The 25,926-nt window shown below is 30.0% G+C and overlaps 1 protein-coding gene across 2 annotated transcripts in view; it reads left to right on the top strand.

Moving 5' to 3' along the window:
* The window catches only part of Ctps (CTP synthase), a 43,195-nt gene extending 17,634 nt beyond the window's left edge, over positions 1-25,561 (top strand). Inside the window, exons 6-14 of one of the 2 annotated variants that reach the window (XM_067286874.1) lie at positions 14-97; positions 181-261; positions 5,931-6,218; positions 7,588-7,676; positions 11,441-11,535; positions 13,687-13,793; positions 13,859-13,955; positions 19,812-19,964; positions 24,610-25,560. In XM_067286874.1, the coding sequence (XP_067142975.1) occupies positions 14-97; positions 181-261; positions 5,931-6,218; positions 7,588-7,676; positions 11,441-11,535; positions 13,687-13,793; positions 13,859-13,955; positions 19,812-19,964; positions 24,610-24,878 (1,263 nt within the window). In that variant the 3' untranslated portion in view covers positions 24,879-25,560. Of the gene's footprint in view, positions 1-13; positions 98-180; positions 262-5,930; positions 6,219-7,587; positions 7,677-11,440; positions 11,536-13,686; positions 13,794-13,858; positions 13,956-19,811; positions 19,965-24,609 lie in introns of both variants that reach the window. The other variant, XM_067286875.1, reaches the window with a different exon arrangement.
* The last annotated feature ends 365 nt before the right edge of the window (positions 25,562-25,926 follow it).

The raw sequence follows: 25,926 nt of genomic DNA on the forward strand, positions 1-25,926 counted from the left end.
TACTTTTCAATAGCCCAAAACAACTGGAGAACATAAAACAAAGCCAACACAAGCAAGCGTTAGAGAATTGAGAGGTTTAGGATTATCACCAGATCTTGTAATCATTTATTACATTATTAAATTATTCATTAAAAAATATTAACTCTTTGGAAAAATTATATACATAATTATTATTTCTAGATAGTTTGTCGAAGTGGCCAGCCTGTTACAGAAGGTGTAAAGGAAAAGATATCAAATTTTTGTCATGTTGGTCCTGATCAAGTAAGTTTAATTTAAAAAAAACTTCAAGTACTTCAAATTACAAAAATGTGAACACTTATATGGAGCAACAAAATTTATAATTTGAAAATCTTCCACATTTATTCTGTAACAAAAATGCCATATAAACTTTCTATAGTCTGAAATAAAAAAAAATGATTTCATTTATTAATTTACTTATTACAAAAAACAATGTGTACCCTATCCAATAAAATATTTTGTTAGTTGATATTAGTTATTAAAGCATTTTTGAAAATAAAAAAAAAATTATAAAAATCATTAAATTCATTATGTTTTCTGTTGATAAGAGATTTCAAAATAGCTTATTTATTTCATTCATAAGACACAATGCTAATAATTTTAAGGAGCCAAAATATGCAATTTGATATAACATGTTTTTAGACTACTATATCTCATTGTCAGATTCAAACTTAATAACATTAAAAGTAAACTTAAAAACAGAACAATAACTAGTTGATGAACAAAATTTAAAATAATTTATAAACATTCTGATCATGAAAAGATCATGAACATTTTTTGTATAGAACACAAAAATTAATGAAGCATAATTTACTACTGTTGAATTAAGTTTCTTACTTTATCTTGTTGAGAGTAAACCAAAAGGAATAATTTTACACTTTCCACAATATGAACAGATTCTTTAATTAAAACTGCTTTTGCTTTTTGGAAAGATAAAGCTTCTTCAGTTAATTAAAGTTCAAAAATACATAACAAATTTGAATGATTGCTTTTGAATGCTGTTTTAAATTTTAAACAAAAATAAATTTTTTAATATTAACATTTGTTTTTCTTTTATAAAATGTTGGAGAGAGTTATACTTGTTGCGGACAAGGAATGACATTATTCCATACAGTTGCAAGTTTTAATGTGGAAATGCTGCATGCATTGTTAGTCTTAATATATGGTTTTTGCCAGGAATAATATTTTTTGGTTTCTTGGGCTGAACAACAACTTTAATTTGTCCCACTGATTCATAATTGTCTTCTGAGACTAGGATAACTAATGCCATTGTTCTTTTGCATCTCTGATGTTCTGCAATGCATTTGATTAAATTTCTCTCTGTTGTTCCAGATTGGAACAACAGAGAGAAACAATCTAGGAAAACCTGGAAGCAAAGATCTGCTTCCAGGTTTTCCTAGTAGCATGGCATATACTCCTGTTCTTTCTTTGTTTTACCAAGTATCCTTATCATTGCAATGCAATCTACTCAAAGTTAGCAATAGGAATGTCCTGATACTGCTGATACCAATACTATATCAATACTTACCTTCACTACCAAGCATTTTTATACTCAATATTTTTGGTCTGATACTGGTATTGGTATTTATACTTTTCCTCAGATGTCAGATCTGGTATCATTACATTTTTCACAGACAGGTTAGATTTAGATCTGAGTGAAATTAGATTTTGCAGTCAAATCTGAAACCAAAACCAAATTTGGATTTTAAAGTCAATTTCAGCCAAAACCAAATTTTACACTATTTTTGATTAAGTTAAACTTATATAGTAAATATTAATGACCAAAAATCAATAAATTTATTACATCAATTTTTATTTTCAGAATCTTTATACAGTAAGCTTAGAGTTGAGATTACTATTTACAAATAACTCAACCAATTATTTGAAAAACTTGAAAATATATTAATATCTCAAATTAACTGATACAGTATTGGTAACATTTAGTTTGAATTAGAAATCAGTTTTAACAGTTTGTTGATAATAACTAATTAGAATAAATCTTGCTATTTATGTTAAAATTAAAAGTTTCAATTACACAAAGTGTTTCAATATCAAGCACAGACTGAACAGCAACAGCCGGCAAGATTTCCAGTTTTGATAACTGATGCTGATATTGGCTGGTATCAAGATCTAAGATCAATACTGATACAGTATTGATACTTTAAAATTACTTATGATACTAGTATCAATAATTTTGTGCTATCAGAATGTCTATAGTTAGCAGTGACAATACTGGTAACTGGAAAGGAAAGTTTTACATAATTTTAATAATTTATGTCATATTTTCTGCAAAGGATGTAGGGATGGAAGAAAAATGCAGTATAAATTGCATTTTTCTTCCATCCCTATATCCTTTGCAATATCCTTTATCCTTTGAATGCTTAAATTTTAAAGTAGAAAAACCACAATTATTCATTGAGTTACAAATAAATAACTTCTAACTCTATCTTCAAGGAAGATTAAGTTAAAGAATAATTGTAAACTCTTCTTATGTGAGAAATGAATGGTGTATTGACAAATTTGCTAAACTAGTATGTTTTGTTGATAGAGAATACTAGTGGTAATTCATTTTTATGATATTGGAACTGGAAGTTACTGTTTTGATAGGATATTAATAAATCAAGGAATGCTACTGTTGTGATGTCCTTTGCTTTTAGTGTGTAAAGTATTATTTTTAGTATCTTAGGAAACCGACAAATAATTGCGGTCGGCAAAACTTCCGTTAACCTAACGGGTACTTTACGCGGATTCGAGATTAATTTGCCAGGCCTGGGCTTTTCTTAAAAAGAAAAGCCCAGGCCTGGCAAATTTTTCGTGCACCGAAAAATTAGTAATAATAACGATAAATATCAAATCAGATCAAAAGTTCAAATATATTTAATTAGCAACTAGAATGTACTATGTACAAATGTCAATAATCCAAACAAAATTTATTAACGAAAATCAACAAGTCAACCCGACAATAAACTCAGCTACTTAGCTTAACTTAATATTAATTCCCCTTTGAAATTTCGACAAATCAAATACTTAGAAACTATGAACAAAATCTCTTACTAATTAAACGTCTATCCGTCACCTCACTATACGAAGAAACTATTTCCTCAATCCTTTCGATATCGTCAAATTGTCAATCGAACTCCTCTTTAACACCTTGGATCGTCCAATTATCAATCTGGACTTCTATCAGAAAATACTTCGCTTTCGAATTTACCTCGCTCTCAAAGTCGCCTCGATTTGGAATTCATCCCTCCTTCTTCGGTTAATGTACGGGTTTTATACTGTGAGGTGACGTCACACTTGAGCTGGGCTACTCCCCTTATTTACATACTTAGTTGCTAACATTAATTTTCTTTTCTGGCAGCTTTAAGTTTCCGACAAAGCTTATAAACCGTTTACAAAGTATTTATCATAATTTTCTGGGATGTTAAGACGGTTTATCAAGTATTTCTTTACTAGTGAATGTGGGGACTCCCCCCTCCATTTTTTTTTCTGCGGACTGTTACTTCCGCCGGGCAGCGCAAGTGCGCAAGATTTTCCTACGGCGCTTATTTTTTTCGTGAGTTGTTTTATCTTCATTTTTCATTACTAACAAGAGTGTGGTGGGGAACCTTCGTCCTAAATAAACATAAGCCCCAAACAAAAGATAATAAAACGGAAATAATAATAAAATAAAAATAACGCTCGGACTCAGTTCCTTACAAGTGTAAAGTTGATACATGGAAAGTTGTTGTTGTTATGGTTTAAAAATATAGTGAAATCAGCTCTTTTATGCTGCCATCCTATTAATATGTCATCTTCATACCTGTATGAAAATATGAGAAATGGAATTGTAACGGGTCTATCAAATTTAAGTTCCTCCAATTTCCTCATATCTACTACTGCTAAGATGGTCAATAAGAGTGAAGCCATTGGAATTCTCATCTGTTGTAAAATTTTTCCTGTACCTAAGATAATTGGTTTGGTAGATCAATCAACTACATCCAAAGTGACTTATACATTACACTTGGATATTTCATTTACTCAGGGTTCTTTTTAATCTTCTAATTTTTATATATTTGTATTTTATCGCTGCTCTGAGAATTTTAAAGTTGATATAATTTCTTTCTCTTGTAGGTACAGCTTCCGAGATTGATTTTGGCAAAAATAATGTTCTAAGGAGTGTTCATTCATTCAGGTGCATTCTTAGGTACTTCAAGTCTATAGAAAGTTTTTCTATCTCACCTTGTATTTTCTCTTCGTGTCTGTAATCCTGGTGTTGGCTTGTTTGCATTTTTGTTTGATGAGTCTCGCCATTTCTAGTTTCCGTTGATTTGTTGATTTGTTTGATGAAACCATGTCTCGTTCTATAATTCAGGCTTAGTAAACACTAGTGTTGTGTTGTGTTCCAAAGACACTTGGCAAGTTTTTCCATCAAATATCTTTATTCAGTTTAGTTGATATGGTATGTAGTTTTGTACACATTTCAGGCTTTGCCCGTCTTCAGTCAACTATAATGTAATATATATTTTTTATCTATTACAATAGAGAGAAGTTACACAAAAAATGAATATACAAACGATAGATAGACGTACCTTTTGGTTACACATTGTATAATTTAAAATCTTGTAAAAACTGTCTTAATCTTAATTTCGTTTTCTAATAATTTTTCTATGAATTGCATTACCTCAAAAGGGTTAACAGAAGGGTATAAGATGCATACATTGATTTTATAAAACTATTGATATATATTGATCTACCAGCTTGACTTCACACAATCTACTTATACTGTAGTTTGAATTCCTGATTTGAATACATGTCACTAACTAAGCATTATAGGTGTTGAGCAAGTTTCTTTTTTAAGAGGACTATTGGATGGTTATGCTTATTCAAGTTTTTAAAAGCCAATAATCTGTTTTATGTGCTTTAGCTTCGAAGGAGATTCTGGGTGCAGCTACATATATTTACATTAAACTTTGGAGCATATTGTTATTTTTGTAAATATAGAAATACATGTAAGTTTAGTTTGAAACTTTTTTATGGGATCATTTTGCAGTTCAATGTGTTTGGTTTGTCAGAAAAATTTACTCACTGTTAGCTGGAAATTATTTTATAAAAAGTACTTGCTAAAAATGTACAATTTATTTTAACAAGTTTATGTTATTTTTTTTTTTGGTTCAAAAAATTATTAACACCAAAAGATAGTTTTAAAATACAGATCAGGTAATAATGTCTGTTTTTTTGGGACGAGGCTAAATTGAGAGCCACTTGATTGTGCTGCTTCTAATATATAATTTAATAAATAAAATAAGTAAATAAATAAATAAATAAATTTGGTGTATGTCATTATTTTCTACTCAAAATTTTGTTAAAATAAATAATTGGTTTATTTTCTTATTTAAAAGTTTTACTTTTTAGATTGAATAATATTGTTTTTATGGTAATAAAATCTATCATTTTCAATAATATATTTCAATTTTAATATTATGAATTTTTAATGTTTATATTTATTATTAAAAAGAAGTAGTTTTAAAATATATTATTAATGAATCCTAACATCTAGTAAAAGAAACTGAAAATTAAAACTTTAAAAATATGGTGGCTGGATGGATGGTCAAGGTTGTTAAGGCATCACCTACCTCAAGGTAGCTAACATTCTGGGGACTCGGGAATGAATTTGTGCAAGCAACTCTAGGAATTTTTCATTGATGTCTGTCTTGGAGGTTCTTTTCCTCACAACCTGGACACCCCTATTGTGGGCCTGGCCAAACTGATATGGGTGTGAAAAAATGACACTCTTAGTGCTCACAGGACAAAGAGAGAAAAATTAAAACAAAAACTTTAAAAGAGTAGTTTAAAAAAGTACAGATATGATCATTTTATAATAATTCAATTAGAATGTTTTTAATACCTAAAAACAACTTATTTTTCTTTAGGTAATTTGCATTCCAGATGTTCCTTCTTTATATCATGTTCCATTATTCATGGAAGATCAAGGCTTGGTATCATTTTTTGTTGAAAGATTACACTTACCTGTTCCAATGCCCTATCCAAGACGTTTAATGAATAAGTGGCAAGAACTAGCAGAAAGGTCTGATCATCTGACTAAAATAGTCTCTATTGCTTTAGTGGGAAAATATACCCAATTGAAAGACTCTTATGCTTCAGTGATCAAAGCTTTACAGCATGCTTCTCTTGCCTGCAATTATAAATGTATATTAAAGGTAAAAGCATTTATATTAATAATTGTTTTTTAAATAAATTATTTAAAAATTTTTATGAATATTTAACTAATTTCCTATTAAAGTTAATTGATTTCTATAAATAGATAGAAAAGTACAGTATAACTTCTGAATAGTGAACACTGTTGGACTGAGAAGTTTGTTCACTATTTAAAGGTGTTCACTATTAGGAGGTACATGCTGGCATCAATACTTTTAATGTGATCATCATGTACTGAATAATACAATGGATAATGAAAACATGAAATTTGTTTTGGGAATTTAGATATATTGAAAAGTATAAGTAGATATATTATTAAAATATATATACTGTATATTATCTAATCTAAATATTATTATTTTACTGTATCTACTGTATCTAAAATATATCTACTGTATATTATTATCTAAAAATCTTGTTTTAATTGAATTCTAAATAGCAAACAGGTTAAAAAGGGTATTTTAAATGGAACATAAAAATTATGTCAAAACATAAATGTTGATTAATTATTAATTCATGGAAAACAACATGGATGGAAATAGACAAAAAAAAAAAAAAAAATGAAACTGTTGTTACAAACAGAAGGATGAATGAAGGTCAGTTTAAACAGTAAAAGTTCAAATGTCAAGTTATGAAGGCAATTTGCTGGTCACTTCAAGGGCTGGGAAATGTATTCAGTATTCTTGCATTTATAACATCATTTATGATCTAAGTGACTAATAAAAATTGATATAGTGATTTGTTTGCTTTGTAGTTATCAAGTAGGTGTAACTTTTTGAACATTTTTGCTTTTTTCAATAAATGATTTATAAAAAATTACATCTAAGTCAGCACATATCTGTTAAGATAATAAATGATGTCATGAATGCAAAAATACCAAATTTCTTCCCACACTTTAAAGTGGCTGGCAAAATCACCTTCATTATACAACCTTTGAACTTTCACCACATAAATACTGTTGTCATAATTATTTGTATAAACACATGTTAACACTGTACAAACACCACATAAACCTGTTGTTTTACAAATATATAAATAATTATATCATTGTTTTTCAAGTAGCCTATGAAGAAAGATCAGAAGAAAATTGTGATTGTTGTTGTTCATTTTGTTTCTTCATTCTTTAAAATAAGATTATTTCTCTATGATTTTTATAAATTTTATATATATAGACTAAATAATCTATTAAATATCTTTTTAGTAAACTTCTAGTAATAATAAAAAGAATAATAATCAAAACATTTTGATCTTAATTATTTTATAAAAATATGAAATGTTACATTAAATGTTTAAATGTGATAAAGTTTTGTAGAATTAATCACTATAGCTCAGTTATATGGTTTAATTTCTAAACTTTAAATTTCTTAATAGTATGTAGAGGCTGAAGATTTGGAAGATTCGATGAAACAAAAGAATCCTGTTCGTTATCATGAAGCTTGGCAACAATTGTGTGTTTCAGAGTAAGTAATTTATTTGAAAACATTTTAAAATAAAATACTGTTTTTTCAAGTATACATTATTATTATAGTCTTCACTTATTGTCCATTGATAATGTTGACCAATTGTTAATGAAATAATGTTATGAAAATTAGCAGGTCCTAAAACATAGAAGTTAAAGTTCATTATAAAAACTTTTCTAATTGGAATCAAATTCCAATTATTGTTTTCATTGTTTTCAATGAATCAGGAATACTTTTTACTATTATCTGTTAACATTTGGCTGATAACATTTGCTCATTATCAGTTATTGTTGGCAGTTTTAATCAGTGCTTTAAACATTACATGTTAATTGTTTTAATTATTATTTGTTGGAATTGAATTGCTAATATAAGCTGGCTGTTGTTCAAGTTTGTAGCAGACAAACAATAGATGCAGAATATCTCTGAATACACAAATGAAATTTGGGAAAAATTAAAGCAGTCCTGGGAAAATTTGCAATAGAAAAATAATAATATAGCAATAGCTGCAAAAATATTTTAATAAAATAGAGTAGCATCTCAGCTAAGCCTATAGACATTAATTGAAAACATTTACCTGTGTTTTAAAAGTGAAATTGGAACATTACCGCCTACTTACATAGTTATTTACTTGAAGTGGGGATGAGTCAGTTTCAGTTTTTATGAAAAATTTAATTTAAACAGAGATTTAAAAATAACCAAAAAAAGAAAATGCAGTTTTTTTCAACACTATTTAATGGATAAAAATTTATGTCAGCTTGAATTAGAATGAAATATTCACTCAATCTCAATATGGAAAATTTGCAAATTAATAAACTGCATTTAAAAACTTTTTCTGAATTGTCTTGATTAAATAGTTAAATAAAACTTTTATTAACTTATTTTTCATTTTCTTTTAGTTGTGTGTATATATATATATATATATGTTAGAACAATGATGAGGCAGTCCTTTAACTTAGAATTAAACTTTATTCTAATCTAAGATTATACATGCACTTGTTCACATATCCATAACTTGGTGCGCAACTGAAAACAGGTCTCTTCTTGTTTCGAGCTGTCTTGCATGGGTGATGGGGTTGCTAATTCATACACAGTTTGCAATATTGACGCTTACTTTAGTTTAGTCCCTAACAATATATATATATTTTTTTGACATTAATATTTTTTATTTTATAATAAATTTTGTAAAATGCCATGAAAATATGGTCGTGTTTACAAAAAAATAATAATAATGAAAAAGTCAGTCAAAAACTCTAAAAATATTGTATCTTCTAGAAAAGAATTTGTGCATTTCTTAAATAATTTTTTGGAAAAAAATCCATAAAGAAATTTAGCACTTTTGAACATCAAAAAGTTGTTAATTAGGGCTCCCATGCTAAAAATAAGTCATATATAATAAGGACATACCCGGTGAGGGGCAGGGAAGTGCAGCTGCCTCTCCCTAGAAGAAAAATTAAAGTCTAGTAATTGACACACAGACATATAGCACAGACTTATCAATTTAATATCAGTTTGAATAATGAATATTGTGACTAGACTAAAGAAGAGCCATCTGTTGTGAAATTTTAGAACTATTTTGCTGTTTGCTGCTATTCTCGCACTCAAAGAAACTATGAGTTTTGCCCCCTCTTGTTCAGATCCTGGGTATGCCACTGATCTATGGTGTTAGTGACAATGCTTATTCCATTTAACTTTAATTTTATTTCCATTAACTAATCAACATATTACATCAAGTTTATAAATGTATATACTATCCTATGTCAATGACTTCTACTTAAATTGAAGTGTCCTTTTAATTTTTAAATTTTTAATCAGTTTAGTGTTGTCCAGGAAATTATATGGTAGGCCTACTTAATTATTTGTATAATTTAATTTGAATTTTCTAAACTATATAGTAATAGCTATTAATTCATTTATAAAATGTTATTTTATTTTGTGAGTTGGTGTGCAATGATTTTTGGGGAAAAAATTTCTGAACAAATTCTGCATCCCATGACAAACAATACTGGATAGATATAAATAAATAAAATAATAATTACTATTATTACTTAATAAATTTTCAATCTTTTAATTGTTTTAACATGTATTTTTATTGTAGTTAATGAAACCAGAATTCCTCTAGTTGTATTATTTACTTGTTTTGTTTAATGTTATCTATTGGTTATCATTGTTAGTTTAGGTAAGTCCCAAAGTGATTAAATTAATTGGATAAATCAAATAAAAAATTCTAATACATTAGACTCTTAATGATCTAGAATGGAAAGAATAGAAAAATTTCTGAGTTAACAAAATTTCAAATTATGGAAGTTATCATTATTGTAATGAGGATGTAAATATCACAATACAAACAGTGTAGTTAGATGTAAATTTATTATATTTTATTATTTCTTTAGTTATGTATATGTACAAAATAATGATACTATTAGTGAAAAAAGTCTATTTCGTAAGTTTGTCGTTGATAATTCATTGCTTCTTGTTGAAAGTGCTTTTGATTTGGTTGACCACTTTGAAATCATCTTGTTTTATGAATGATGAAGTTTCTAGAAAACCTTTTAAAAAGGTTGAAATATATATATATATATATATAGAATTCATAAATTTGATTGACCAATAATTCTGTAAGTTGTCAAATTACACAAGTGTTCTTTACAGTTTTAAAGTTTCGAAATCTAAAAACTAATGATTTTGACGTATTAAGATTTTATCGGTCAGTTTGTATTTAAGATTAAGATGGTTACTTCAGGTGCAAAATACCATTAAAATTTTGAATTTTATGATGTGCAATAATTCTAAATAATACCGATTTTCATCTAATTTGTGATTGGCATCTTGATGAAAAACCAAAGAAAGCAAAAAATTAGACATGAAATAAAGTCTCCTAATCTTAAATTTTGAGTTAGTGAAATATAATTGCAAAACTACTTTGATTTATACAAACACAATGTGTTGAAAAAAACAAAATTTATATTAAGCAACTTTGATTTATTGAGTCTACTGTATAAAAGTTAGATTTTAGAAAGACTTTATGACAGCTCTTAATTATTCTTAAGGGTTTTCTTTAAAAATAATTTTAATTAATTAATTGTATCTCTTCCTAAAAAGATACTCCTTAAAAAGAATCAGATGAATTTTAAACCTGGATTTTAAAATAGAAGTAATGATTATAAAAATCTATTTAGAAGAAATGAAATCTAGTCTGTAGTATATTATTGTAAGAGGAGTAAAAAGATTAATGTTAATGGAATGCAATATTGAAAAGATTTTCAAATAGCATAAAATGATAGCTTAATTGACTGTTTAGTGAGAAATAAAATAACTCACATTGGTTAGTCAACCTTTATTTGGAGTCTTTTGTTACTTCATTATGTTAAAATTGTCTATAAACATTCTTCTATTTTTATTAATTAAAATTTATTTGTTTATTAATTACCGTATTTTACGGACTATAAGACGCATTTTTTTCTTTGAAAAATTGCCTCCAAAATTCAGGTGCGTCTTATAGTCTGTAAAATACGGTAATTAATACAGATTCAGTAACATGAATCTGTAATAGTTTAAAAGAAATTAAATTAAACTCACGTTTTATTATGTAGATACAGTGTGATAAATGAGAAAGAAATAATGAATTTATTAATAAAATATGTTTTAAAAAATTATAAGAAATGATTATTTAATATTAACTGAAATAATAGTTTCTTTTTTTTAAAATAAAGCTTATTTAAACATATTTATAATCATATATAGTAATTTTTTTAATATCTTTTCAGTGGTGTACTTGTACCTGGAGGATTTGGTACTCGAGGTATTGATGGGAAAATTGCAGCTATCCAGTGGGCAAGACAATCTCAGAAACCTTTTATGGGTATTTATTTTAAAAATTACATATAATGTTTCCTATAAAAATATTCAGACATTTTCTTTAATTGACGTTATTTTTCTTTATTAAAATGAAAAAAATATTTGATTATTTGGCTGCAATTTGAAAAAATTGTAGACCTATAAATTCCCACTATTGTCCATCAATCTGTCTTTCTTTAATCTTGACAATGGAGTTAGATAGATGAAAGACAAATTTAGATATGGAAACCTTAGGGACAGAAGGACCCTATTAACTATATACAAACTTCCAATGCAAACTGGAAGTCCTGTTATTTCAATTCAAAAATTTTCCCCTGAACGGTGCTAGATAGATGATGGGCACAACTCTATTGTTAAAGGAAAAATATGGTTACAAGAAAAAGCCACTACTAATTTGAGGTGGAGAGCATATATTTTAAATTAAATAAATTAAAAAGATGATTAAAAATTGCAGCCCAGCATTGTGACAATGTCACAATAAATAATTGCTCATTATAGATTTAAAATTTTACAGGTCTTTAACAACAAAAAATTTCTTTTAGAATAAATTTAAACTAATATATAGAATATACTTTTTGATGATTACATTTAATTATATAACTTCATCTAATTTAAAATTTCAGAAGCATTTTGTTTAATATCTTTACACATTATATAAACTGTTTTCAGCTTAATTAATATGTAAAGATATTAAGCATTCTATCACTAGGAATAGAAATCAAATTTTATGACTGACTATGCTATTCTAATAGAAATTGTTATGCATTTTTTTAAGCTGAATAAGATAAATCCAGATGATGATGCAAATAATAGCTATAATAATATCTATCAAAAATTCTAAATTTTATCTTTAAATTTAAAATGAATAATTTTATAGAAAATTGCTAAACATTTGATAATTACAGTGAAGTGTTGATATAACAAAATTGAGGGGCCTTTTGAAATATTTTCATTATACTGAAATTTAGTTATATTGAAATACAGTCAAAAATACAAGGATAAAAGAAATTTATTGATGATAATAAAAATTGCTCACATTTTGAAGTAAAAAAGTTTCTAAAAGTGCAGTTGTCTATTATTATTTATATGAAACCAAATTTCACATTTTCAGAATGTAAGTTATATTAAATTAAAATAAAAACTAATCTGTAATAAAACATTATGAAAAAATATCATGAGTGAAAAACTAAAATAACAATTAATAGTACCAATTAGTTGGAATCCTGCCTCTTTAATTGTTATTTCTGCTAAAAGAAGTCTAATTTTTGTCTACGTTGTTTCTTTAATCAAAGTTTTTTCGATAAAATCCAGCACTGTGACACAGCATTCCAGTAGGCTGTCAGGCACATCTTTTTGTTTAATTCCTTTTTACATGTTATCTAATATTCTATTATTCTCTTTCAAAGAAAACTGCTTTTGTTGTTTGGTTTTCTTCATTTTTTCTTGTAAACTTAAAAAGAAAAGAACTGTAGAGTAAGAACATCAAAACAAAACCATAACTAAGGATTAAAATTAGTGTTGCCAGTTGAATTAGACATTAAAATTAATGTTGCCAGACTGTTTGACATAATATTCATCATTTACTAATAATGAATGATTTATGCATTTATAGATTTTGTTATAATAAAACGATTCTTTTGTACAACACACAAAACCAAAACCAGCACTGTAAAAACAAAAAATTTACAAATGTTTTTGTCTGTATAGAAATAGACATTGTCAGGTAAACGATATAGAATAAAATGGCTAGCGAAATTGAAAAATGATTCTATTTTCATTAGCCATTTTGTTCTATATCGTTTACCTGACGATGTCTATTTCTGTATAGATGAAAACATCTGTAAATTTTTTGTTTTCACAGTGCTGGTTTTGGTTTTGTGCATTGTATGTTTATACAAACCCAGTTTTGGAGAGATATTATTCTTTTGTAATGGACAGAATTTTTATTATAATGGTATTCGTTAAACTGAAACATTTTTGCATTGAATTGAATAGGAAACTGGCAGGGAATTCGAGCTATATTTATTATACCGAAAATTTTGTTAAACTGGTGCTTGTTATACTGACATTTCACTGTATAAGTTTTACATATAAATGTTATATAAAGTATGAATATTATGAAATTAATAATGTTATGATGAAATATTTTATTTAGGAGTGTGCTTGGGACTTCAATGTGCTGTAATTGAATTTGCTCGAAATGTTCTAGACTGGAAAGAAGCTAATTCTACAGAATCTGATAGTGAAACAATTAAACCTGTGGTATGTATTATCCTATTATTTAATTTTAAAAATTAATAAATGCGTTAATATTTGAATACTTGCAGGTAATAGATATGCCAGAACATAACCCTGGAAAAATGGGTGGCACTATGAGATTGGGTAAACGACAAACTTTATTTAAAAATAAAGATTCTGTTTTAAGTAAGTTTTTTTTTATTAATTTTTTTTTAAAACTTATAAACAAAAACATTTTGCTTTTTATATTTTAACTGTTTTATAATATGTAAATCTATCAAAATTTCTAAACTTTTACAATTTCTTAAAATATTCATAAAATTTTTAACAAATTTGTAAAAATATTATACCAAATAACAATAAAACACTATCAAATATTTTGTGTTAAACATTCTCTTTAAAAAATATTAATATTCCTAAATGTATTAATTGTTTTCTTTCATTAAACATTTGCTCTTTAATTAGAAATAACTTATGAGAAATTAATCTGTGAGTTTTATTTTTATGAGTTGTAGTTGTTTAAATTATGATTTATTTGCATTATGTATACTTTGTGTTTTGACTATTAATTTAAAAATAAATTGAACCTATCTGGAATGAAAAGTATCTCATTTTTCCCCCTTAACTGTAAATATTTAAAAAATTTTGTTTGATGATTTTGAAAACAATAAAATATGGCTTAAAAAACACTTCAACTCAATGAACCTTTATCTTTGTTAATGCATTAAGCGGTTTCGACGGTAGTTGTGTGGTTGTTGCGAACCATTCATAACGCTGTTTCCACAGCTTCGACGTGGTAGACATGTTGCCGTCAGTCACAACTAACTCTGCTGGGGCTTTTAGTGGTGTTCTGTCCATTTTAGATGGTAGTGTATGATACGATATCGGGCAGTAGAAATTGCAAACAGATTGATCAGCACAAAATGTTTTATTCTGACATCAGGTTGCGTTGAACACTTTCAAATAAGTTGAGTAGACCTAAGGAGACTTAGTAAACTTTATTATGAGTAACAATAGTAACGAATAGCAACTTAAGTACAGTAGTCTCTGACACGAGGTCTCACACAAAAGTGGAGGTAGACAAAGGAACTCCTACACGTGCAGTAGACCAGGCTCAGAGCCATCTATTGGCAGCCATGCCACACATCTAACCGACACTCACATGTTACATCTTTCCCTTTGATTTTATTTATTTTAAGACCTTGCTAGATTGCAAATACATTGAACTGAACTCTTTTTACAAGTTTAGGCTATTTGGAGGACGTATGATTCTGCCGAAGCGAGTCATTGTAACCATACCTTGACTGTTCTTGGATTCACTGTCGGTCAGCTCAGTGTTACCTTCTGGCACAGTAGGGTCCTGTGCAGGAAGTGCTGAGATAGGCATAAGTGGAAACTGGGCCTTTGTTGGCATTAGCATTGAAGAATTTCGATGTAGCAATGAACCATTTGTAGTATGCACTAAGTATGAACGAGGTTGTGGAAGTCGCCTTTCCACTATTGCTGATGACTATGAACAGTTTGGAGTCTCACTGATGACTGCTTGGGCAATGAAGGACGTTCAACAGTCTGATGACATTGTGCTTGTGAGGTGCGAGTGGATTGTAGTTTGGGAAACACATCTTGAAACCCTACGGACCTTGCAGACGGGTGAATTGGGAATAATGTTGCAGTCTGCCTCCCAAACAAATGCTGTGCAGGGGAACCAAGACCACTGAGTGGTAGATTCTTCCAATTTAGAAGCGCCAGGGATTCATCTGTTCCATCAGCACGACATCGTTTGATGATAGATTTGGCTGTTTGTACGTACCTCTTGGCTAGCCTGTGGGACTGAAGATATTTGGGAGAGGCAGTCACATGATTGATCTTCCACTGTGAACAGAATTGACGGAACTGATGAGATGAGTATTGAGGCCCATTGTCGGATTCCAGGATGTTCAGAATTCCATGCACTGCAAAGACATGCTTTAGAAAGTTGATGACTACTAATGTGGTGGGATTGTTTAGTTTTTCGTATTCAAAGAAGCCCGAGTAACTGTCAGCCACTAGCACATAGGTGTCACCTGCCACCTCAAACAAATCACTGGCGAGATGCTGCCAAGGATATCGTGGTACAGGCTTCATGAGGAGAGACTCCTGATCAGGAGCACAAGCCGTGGCCTGGCAAATGTAACAAGCCACAGTAATGTTCTTTATCTTGTGGGTCATACCCGGCCAAAAAATGATTTGTCTAGCTTGGTTGAGCATTAATTGAATCCCAGGGTGGCCCAGGTGCACCTTCTGGAGATAAGCGGGACAGAGTTTTAAGGGCACTAGAAGTCTTTTCCCTTTAAAGATGAGTCCTTTGTACACTGATAGTTCGTCTCTGTCCATCCAAAGTTTACGATTGGTAACTGGAATTTGATCAATCAAGTCTGGCCAGCCTGCTTGTATGTTTGTAATAAGTTGCTGTAGTTTTATATCCTCTTCCATAGCTTGATGTAAGTCAGCTACCTTGCATTTCGCCAGTGGAACATCCACAGCAACAATAAAATCATCTAGTGGGTCACAGGAAATTACTGTTGCACAGTTCCAGCTTAGAGCATCGGCCACAGCGATGTCTCTGCCACGCTTGTATACCACTGTAGGTGCATATTGGAGAACTTCGAATAACAGATGTTGTAATTGAGGTGGTGCTGTGTTCAGGGACTTTTTTGCAATGCTTTCTAACAGCTTATGGTTGGTTTCAATTGTTAACTGCTTCCCATAGATGTAGTCATGGAACTTTATACACCCATGCCACATTGCGAATGTTTCCTTCTCAATCTGTGGGTATCTCTGTTGAGCCTCAGTTAGTGCCCTTGTGGAATACGCAATCGGGCATCTTTCCTGCAACTGCACCGCTCCCATGGCATATGAGCTGGAATCTACTGATAGCGTTACCGCTTTATTGACATTGTAGAATGCCAGTAGTGGAGCTTTTTTCAATGAAGTTTTCAAACTATCAAAAGCATTCTGTTGCTGATGGTCCCAAGTTCAGGTCATGCCTTTTTGGAGTAGCAAGTGAAGGGGTTCAGTTATAGAGGATTACCCCGGAATGAATTTATAAACATAATTGGTCATTCCTAAAAATCGCTGTAACTCCATGGTGTTAGTGGGGACTCTCAAACTGTTGATAACTTCGACCTTTTCGGGGTCAATCTGGATGCCTTGAGCACTGAAGATATGACCCAGAAAGTTTACTGATGTTTGCTCAAATGCACATTTTTCTTAATTAATCTAAAACCCCACTTGTATAGGCAGGATAGTACTTCATTGGTGAATTTACATAAGTCTGATGTATTGTCTGCCCAGATCAAAATGTCATCCATACAACACTCTGTGTTTTGGCAGCCCTTCAAGATGTTCTGCGTTACCTGCTGGAAAATCTCAGGTACCGATGCCAGACCGAATGGCACACGTTGAAAGGAGTATCGGCCCCGTGGAGTATTCACTGTTAGCAAGTCAGCAGTATGTGGTGTAACAGGCAATTGCTAAAATCCTTTTCAGGCATCTAACAGGGTAAAGTAGCATTCATTAGTTATCTGCACTGCTATGTCTTCTATGGTTTTCAGTGGAAAATTATGCCTTTTGATGGCTTTATTAATGTCTGACAGATCCATGCACAAGTGGATCCTACCCTCTTTGTGCACTACCACTAATGAACTCACTGCTGGTGTCGGGTGGGTGACTGGTTTGAGCACCTTTAGCTTGACCATAATGTCCAGCTCCTTCTTGACTTCATCCACCGCAAAATATACCATATGCAATTCGTGCAGAAGTCAAGAAGGAGCTGGACATTATGATCAAGCTAAAAGTGCTCAAGGTCACGCGAAGAACTGGATTGTCTATTAATTCTATGTAATACACTAAATCTATGATACAGCCAATACCTCTAAAAATATTATCTGGCACTGCAACTTCCGGTTCAACTATTTCTACTCGGCGAATGAGATTGAGCTTTTCACCGGTATGTTTGCCTAGCAACGGAGAATATTCGCCTTCCACAACAATGAACTTTATTCTTGCACTACGACCTTCCACAACACAACTAGCAACACATTCACCTAGCACTGGCGTATAGGTGTGGTTGAAGGAATGAATGCGATATACGACACTAAGAATTACTTTTAGCTTAAGATGTTGAACTAAGGAAAATGGCATGACGTCGTCATCTGCTCCAGTGTCCAACTTGAACACAGTGGAAATTCCACCAGAGAATCTGACCGGAACACACCATGATTGGGAAACACTCAGAAATGTGGGTTGGTTCTGGAGCAACTCTGACATAGACAAACAATCATACTTGCGTTCTCTGTCCGACTCCTCAGGGAACTGCAATTTGCTGTGACTTTTGCCATCTAGAAGGACAATTTCTAGCATAATGACCCTTTTTTGAACACTGGTGGCATTGGACCTTAAATGCTGGACACTTTTGGTACTCATGCAACATGCTGCATCACCAACACACACGCTCTGCAGCATTATTTGCTTGCATTGCTGGAATCATCTTTTTTTTCGAAAATTTTAGAGAATTTACATCACTGTTCACAAATTCCACTCTAGGTCGCATCTCTCACAGTTAATGGACGCAGACTCACTGGCTCTACAGATCTGAATAGCACAATCCAGCATCATAGTGGGTTCCCTAAACAATTGTTCTCTAATCATATCAGAGCGTATGCTCTGCACTATTTTGTCTCTTAAGAGATTGTCCTCTTGTATACCAAAATTACATTCCCGAATTTTGGTTCTAAGATCAGTCAAGAATTTATCAAACGACTCACCTTCCGACTGCATGTGCCTGTTTAACAACCAGCAAGTATACGTTTCATTTGCTTGGGGAGCAAAATATGTATCAAACTTTTGAAGGATTATTAGTGGATCCATTTTCTTCTCCTCTGTGAGCGAAAAGGTATTGAAGATGACCGTTGCAGCTTGTTCTATGACCGCCATGAAGATTACTGCTTGAACATTAGGCGGTTTTGACGATAGTTGTGTGGCTGTCGCAAACCATTCATAACGCTGTTTCCACAGCTTCCACATGGTAGACATGTTGCCGTCAGTCACAACTAGCTCTGCTGGGGCTTTTAGTGGTGCTCTGTCCATTTTAGATGGTAGTGTATGATATGATATCGGGCAGTAGAAATTGCAAACAGATCGATTAGCACAAAATGTTTTATTCTGACACCAGGTTGCGTTGAACACTTTCAAATAAGTTGAGTAGACCTAAGGAGACTTAGTAAACTTTATTACAAATAACAATAGTAACGAATAGCAACTTAAGTACAGTAGTCTCTGACACGAGGTCTCACACAAAAGTGGAGGTAGACAAAGGAACTCCTACACGCGCAGTAGACCAGGCTCAGCGCCATATATCCACAGCCAGGCCACACATCTAACCGACACTCGCATGTTACAGAGTTCATATGCCTCCTCTATAGACACAATCTTTCAGATATCCCCACAACCATATGGAAATCATAAAATTACATTAAATAATATAATTATATATCCTTTTCCTCATGGTCCATATAACGTATATACCAAGTTTCATCAAAATATGTCAACGAGAACAGACTCTATACAGGTCTGAGTAGGGCAGTTTTAATTATAACCACCCTGTACATTTATTATTGTAATGTAGAATAATAATTTTGTAAGGGTAATTAATTAAAAGTATAATATAATATGCCTACTTTGGACTATATTTTCTCATGAATTACTTATTAGCGTTCAGCAGTCCATAGCTTTCACAATGGTCCAAAGTTAAAGTGAACTATGCTATAGAATGAAACACTAATAAGTTACAGCTTGCACTGAAGGTCAAGTAGAAGTGCTTTTTTCAGATAGTGTTGGTTTCATGACTACATGTTGCCACTTAATGCACTATGTCTCATTACTTTTCTGACCTATCTAGCATTTTTATGTAGCTATGTAAATGCTTTTATAGATATATATAATAGAATTTTCATGAATTTAAATCATATAATTATATTTAGTGTTGTTAATAACTTTTATCAGGAAAACTTTATGGTAATCAAGATTGTATAGAAGAACGTCATCGACATCGTTATGAAGTAAATCCAAATTTTGTTGCTGATTTTGAAAATGCTGGTATGTTGTTTGTGGGACAGGATATCAGTGGCCAAAGAATGGAAATTATGGAATTACAAGGTATTAAGAAATAAGGTGTATTTTGTATGTAATTATTTTTATTCAAAGGCTTTTCTGTGGACAGTTACAAAAACTTTGATTTATTTTTTCCTGTAAACTAAAATGAGAACTGTAAGGTTTGCCCCTATGTTATTATATAGTAGGTTACATCAGGCTTGAGCAATTGGCCTGGACAACATAAAGATTTCTCTGACACTTCTTTGCAAAAGATAAAGTGTCATGTGAGTTTGATGAGAATGACAGATGCTCATTTACAATTAACAACTTTTATTAAGTTCAAAAATAACAAGAGAATTTACAGATCATTACAAGATCATTGTTGAACATATAAGAAAGAAAATATCATCTTGATCTTGCCTGAAAGATTAAGTGTATCTTGGATGCTAGACTGTGTGACCTTGCCCTCATTTCTCTTCATCTCTGGTGATAGTACACATTGGAAAGAACTAGAGCCATTCTTTGAAGTTTGATGATTTCTTTAAGGATTCTTCAAATGTCTTTGCTTCCTTTCTCTTTCTGTTTTCATTTTTCATTTGACTGATGATCCTCAATTCATGTTGCTCCAACTCACTCACTGAATGCAACTTTCTCAAGGTGAGTGAATGAGTCTGTGTTGTTTTTGTGTCTTTCATTCAATATATTTCATTCTGTTCTTTTTCTTCAACCTCATGATTCTTTTCAAAGTTCTAACCAATCAAGGTTGGAGTTTTACTCAACTGGTCCTTCTAGACTAACAAAACAATTTTACTGTTTTTACCATTTTTGGGTAAAAGAATAACAATGACACAGCCAGCTATTGTCCAGGTTGATCACTGAATTGAGTGGAAAAACTTCTGCAAAGAGAGTTAGGCATAAATGAACTTGGTTCTTTGTTCCAACTAACCAAGTTTATTAAATGTATAAAATTAGTTACTTAATATATAGCATATTTTTGTTTACCATGAACAAATTTCTAAAATATAAAAAGTCTAGATTTCTTGTTCTAAGTGGTTCAGTCCTGATTTTAAAAAAATTAAGAAATTATTTGAGAAAATAATGGAACAAATGGAAAAGATCAGGCAATCCTAGAGATCTATACTTACACCAAATAATCCAAAAACAGTTCTATAAGGAATGCAACCTTTCATTTCATACTTATTTTAACAATGTAGTTTCATCATTTGCATCTGACCCCTGTACTTTTTGGAGTTTTATCCCAAATTTTTCTAAAAGAATTTCCTCCAAATCTACAGCTATTCCAGATAAATCTGTTTAAGATATATGTGATTTTAGACACAGATTTTCACATTTACAACCCACTGCCAATTTCAAACCTCTTTTCTTCCATACCTTTAGATATCATCATTCTTTTCTTTTTCTGAAGTTTATTAAAGCTATTGATTCCCTAAATGTTACTACTTTTAGCTTATCCCAGATCATATCCCAGCAGTCTTATATAAAAAACTAAAATCCTCTTTTGCTGTTGTTTTTTTCAGAGTTTTCTCAAGAATAACTCAGTCCAGCTTCATTCCTTAACAGTGGGTCGTCTCTTCCATTAATGCTATACCAAAAAAGATAAAAAATCATTTTGTCCAATTACCATTTTTTTAGCCATGTTAAAAAGTTTGAAATTTGTATTTACTATAATATATATAATCTGATTTCCTCAAAACTTCTCCTAAATCAACACTGATATCCATTATCACTCTACTAGGATTTGTCAGTTTTTAAAACCCGGTTTTGAAAAACTGATTTTTTGAAGAAATTTATATAATTTGAAAATCGGGTTTTCCCAACTACAAAACTGGTTTTTGAGCCTATACTTAAACATAAAAATTAATTAATTATTTGATTAAAAACATTAACGTTTTGACACAAAATCGTCTCTGGCATAAAACGGGAATATTGTTAAATACTAAGTTTCATGAAACTAACAAAAACAAAAAATCCCCTATGCCTAAAAAGCATCCAATTCTTCCTACAATAGGGAGAAATCTTGCAACAATGAAAAAACGATAGAAAGATTTGTGCACTTAAAAGAATGTGTTTTTTTAGCTTTGAATGACATTGCTTCTTCTCATATATGGAATAAAGCATAGTATTGTAAAATTGTAAGGCATCAGCTGCTAAATGTATTAGTCCTAAAACTTTAAGGTAGGACTAATACATTTAGCAGCTGATGCCTTAGGCTGACAAGATACAAATCTTGTCCTATTTATTAATGAGTGAAGGCATATTTGAATTTCTCTTACGTAAATTGAAAAATTTTAAAACTGAAATTAGTTCCAAGTTGTTACGTGCTGTAGAGATATGAATTCAAAAGAGAACACAACGGGATTAGTAACACTCCTACTTTATTTACAAAATCCACAGAACGTTTGGACAGTCATCTAGCATATTTCTTCCGCCAGCTGCAAAATCTGATATCATTAAGTTATTTGGATAAATATTATTGAGATTATATCCAAATTATTCTATAGAAGATAACTGCAATGATGAAAAAGTGGCAAAGAAGAAAATCAAACCAGCTTTAAAAAATGCTATGGAAAAATCAATACATAAATATCTTCAAGAACCTGAAGAAGTGATTTCATCCAGCCTTAAGACACTAAAAAAAGTTTTTAGTATTAGAGGGTATAAACAGAAGAATGAAAAATTTAGATTTATTATTTAATGCTTTAAAAATGATTAAACCCCAGCGCAGTCACAAGTGAAAGAGTTTTCTCTATTTCTGGCAATTTTGTGTGCAAAATAAGAGCACGGTTAAGCAATAGATCTATAGAGGTTCTTTGCTTTCTAAAACCACAATTTCAAAGAAAAAATGAAAAATAAAATATTCTGTAGGCATTCATTGTTGTTTGTTTTTTTTAATGGTTTTTGATGGAGTAAATATTATAGTTTAATGTGATAATCTAGTATTTTCTTTTTTTTGTTTTGTTTTGTGTAGACGTTTATCGATTTTATTTTGTTATTTAAAAGATTTCAAAAATATTTTAAATAAATTAAAAAGTTTTAAAATAAGTTGTAAATATCTTTTATCTCTATTTCGGGGGGTGAGAATTCGAAAACCAGTTAAAACCGGTTTTTGTAGAAAGGTTGAGATTTGCAATCCAGTTTTTTAAAAAGTAAGTTTTTGTATAAACACTACACTCTACCACGAGTAATCTATTAGAAACTATTCATTTAATCCTAAAAAATTTTGAACATAAATGCTGTTTTTGTTATTTACATAAATATCTCTCAGGCTTTCAATTCCATTCTTCCCAATATACTATTAACCTTACTAAGAGAGCAATTTGATTTAGATCCTGTATTTCATTCTTGGTTAAATAATTACTTTCTTGCATACCCTAGTAAAATTAAAATAAGTGAGTCTGAATTCCTTGATTTCCATCCGATTTGTGGCATTCGCAAGGATTGATTCTAAGCAGCCTCTTTTCTTCAGTTTATATGAATAACATTTTTAGCCACCTTAATTCACATGTTATAACCTATGCTGATGACATTAAACTAATAAATTGTGACCCTGTTTCTCTGCAATCAGATTTAAACATACTACCCAAATTATTTGAAAAGGCCAACTTAAGAATTAATACCCAAAAAACAGTCACAATCTGCTTTTTGTTAACCAGAAATTTATCCTCTTGTCTTTCATTATTCATACCGAATGTATAAATTATGTCAACTCTGTAAATGATCTAGGTGTTATTTTTTATAGTAAACTTAGTTTCAAAACTCATGTTGAAAGAATAGATAAATCCCTTGCCATTTGTTGTGGAATCCTATGGAGATTTTGCCGTTCGATATTTTCTAAAATTGCTTTACTATCCATTTTCTTCACTAATTTTCAATCACTTATTGATTATTGTATACCAATCTGGTCAATGACTGCCTCCTCTCTGTTAGAGAAAATCACAAAAGAACTAAATAAAATATATGTAACTTTAAATAAATTCTGTAATTTACCTTTTACTAGCCACCCTAATGTTGCTAGGTCCAGATTGGGTTTTCCTTTATTTACTAATCATGTAAAATATTTTGATCAATTATTATATCTTAGATATTACAATGAACATATAATGTTTGAATGGATTAGATTAAGCGTTCCCTCACATAATTTTCATAATTTTTTAAATATTTATACACCCTAAAAAAGGGTTTTTTAGATTATCTCTATCTCAAAGATTTTTTTTTATTGAATATAACAGTATATAGCAGAATCCGAACACTTATTACACATTGATTATTGTTGTTTCAGAAAAGCACGTAAATGAATATTATATAATTATTAACTTTTTTTAAATTGTATTTTAATTTATTTTTCTTCAATCATTGTTTTTATCTGTTTTTATTATTTTATTTGGGGTTTAAATGTTAATTAGGGGGAGGAAATCTATTGTTACAAGACTTTTCTTAATGTAATTGAAATAAATAATATTGTTAATAAAGATTTTTTTCAAATTTGAATCCTCATAAAACTAATGATATATTGTGTTGTATGTATATTGTTTATAAGATTTTTATAGCTTTAAATTGATAAAATGGATTCAAATGCAACTATTTTTAAAAGTTTTATTTAAATTTATTTGTATTAAATAAAAAAATCCTGTTAATAATAAAATATTTTAAAATTTAACTTCTACATCTATGCCATTTTTATCTTTAGGTCATCCATATTTTGTCGGTGTTCAGTATCATCCAGAATATGTTTCACGTCCTCTGAAACCATCTCCTCCATATTTGGGACTTATTTTGGCTTCGTGTGGTAAGCTGAATTCTTATCTGTCTCGTGATTTTCGACTCTCACCGCGATATGGCAGTGAAGTGGAAAGTTCGGATGATGAAATTGCAGTTGTGTTGACACCATGTGACATGGGTGATTCTCAAAGTAGTGTTACAATTTTAAGTCCAAATACGGATGGAGGATCTTCATGAATTTTATTTTCTGACTTATTAATATTTTGAGGAATATTTACTTTTTTAATTTGTTAGTCATAATTTAAAAAGAAAAGACTGGTTTTAAAGGTAATATAAATAAAATATAGATTTAATTATACTTATCTTCAAACATTTTATAAACAATACTTTAAAACTATTTACAGTATTTATTTATATAAATCAATAATCTAAAATCATGTTATAAGAAGTTAAATGAAGATAATTTGCTAAAAAATTTTTTATTTACCTAGTAATCATTGAAACTAATTCATAAACATGGGTTCAATTATAGTAATAGTGTTGAATTTTTTAGGTTGCAAAATAATTTTTTTAAAATTAGACATTGCTCTTGAAGGTTTGTGAAGAAAAATTGTCTTGTTTGATTTGCAAATAGGTAACAGTGTGGTTATAGAATATGTATTGCATAAACATATCTTAATATCTGTTTTGGACAATCTGTTCTCGAACACACACTATTATCAGACATTCTAAAATCGTGGAAAGTATGATGAAATAATTTTGTATTGGAATGAAGAATGTGTTATATTTTAGATAGGACTGTTACAAGAAATGATGATGATATTTTTTTTAAATAGAAATTTAAACTTTAAGAAGTGCCTGAAACTTACATTGCATTTACTTAAGAATATTACAGATTTTCAACAGAATATCATATTAAAATATTTATTAAAACTAATATATGATTTGCAAATAATAATAATAATAATTAATTTTTATTTAATTACATGAAATAGTCAGTTGAATAATTTATTATTCGTATTCTTAAAGTACAAACATTATTTTGTATTTAAACCACGGTTTTAAAATAAAGTTAATAATATTTTAAAAGCTTGGTTTTTATTTTAAATTGAAATTCTTGGCTATATATAAGAATTTTTTAAATAAATGTTTCAAACATATTCAATATATTTGAAATTTTTATGTTAAAAAATGAATTGTTTCTGTCTGGAATTAGTTTTCTTTATTAGATTACAGAAGTGGTTGTAAATATGAATATATTTTTCCAAAAGAAATCTCCAGTTTT

Source organism: Centruroides vittatus, unplaced genomic scaffold (assembly GCF_030686945.1).
Source record: "Centruroides vittatus isolate TY-2023 unplaced genomic scaffold, ASM3068694v2 scaffold_386, whole genome shotgun sequence".
NCBI lineage: Eukaryota > Metazoa > Arthropoda > Arachnida > Scorpiones > Buthidae > Centruroides > Centruroides vittatus.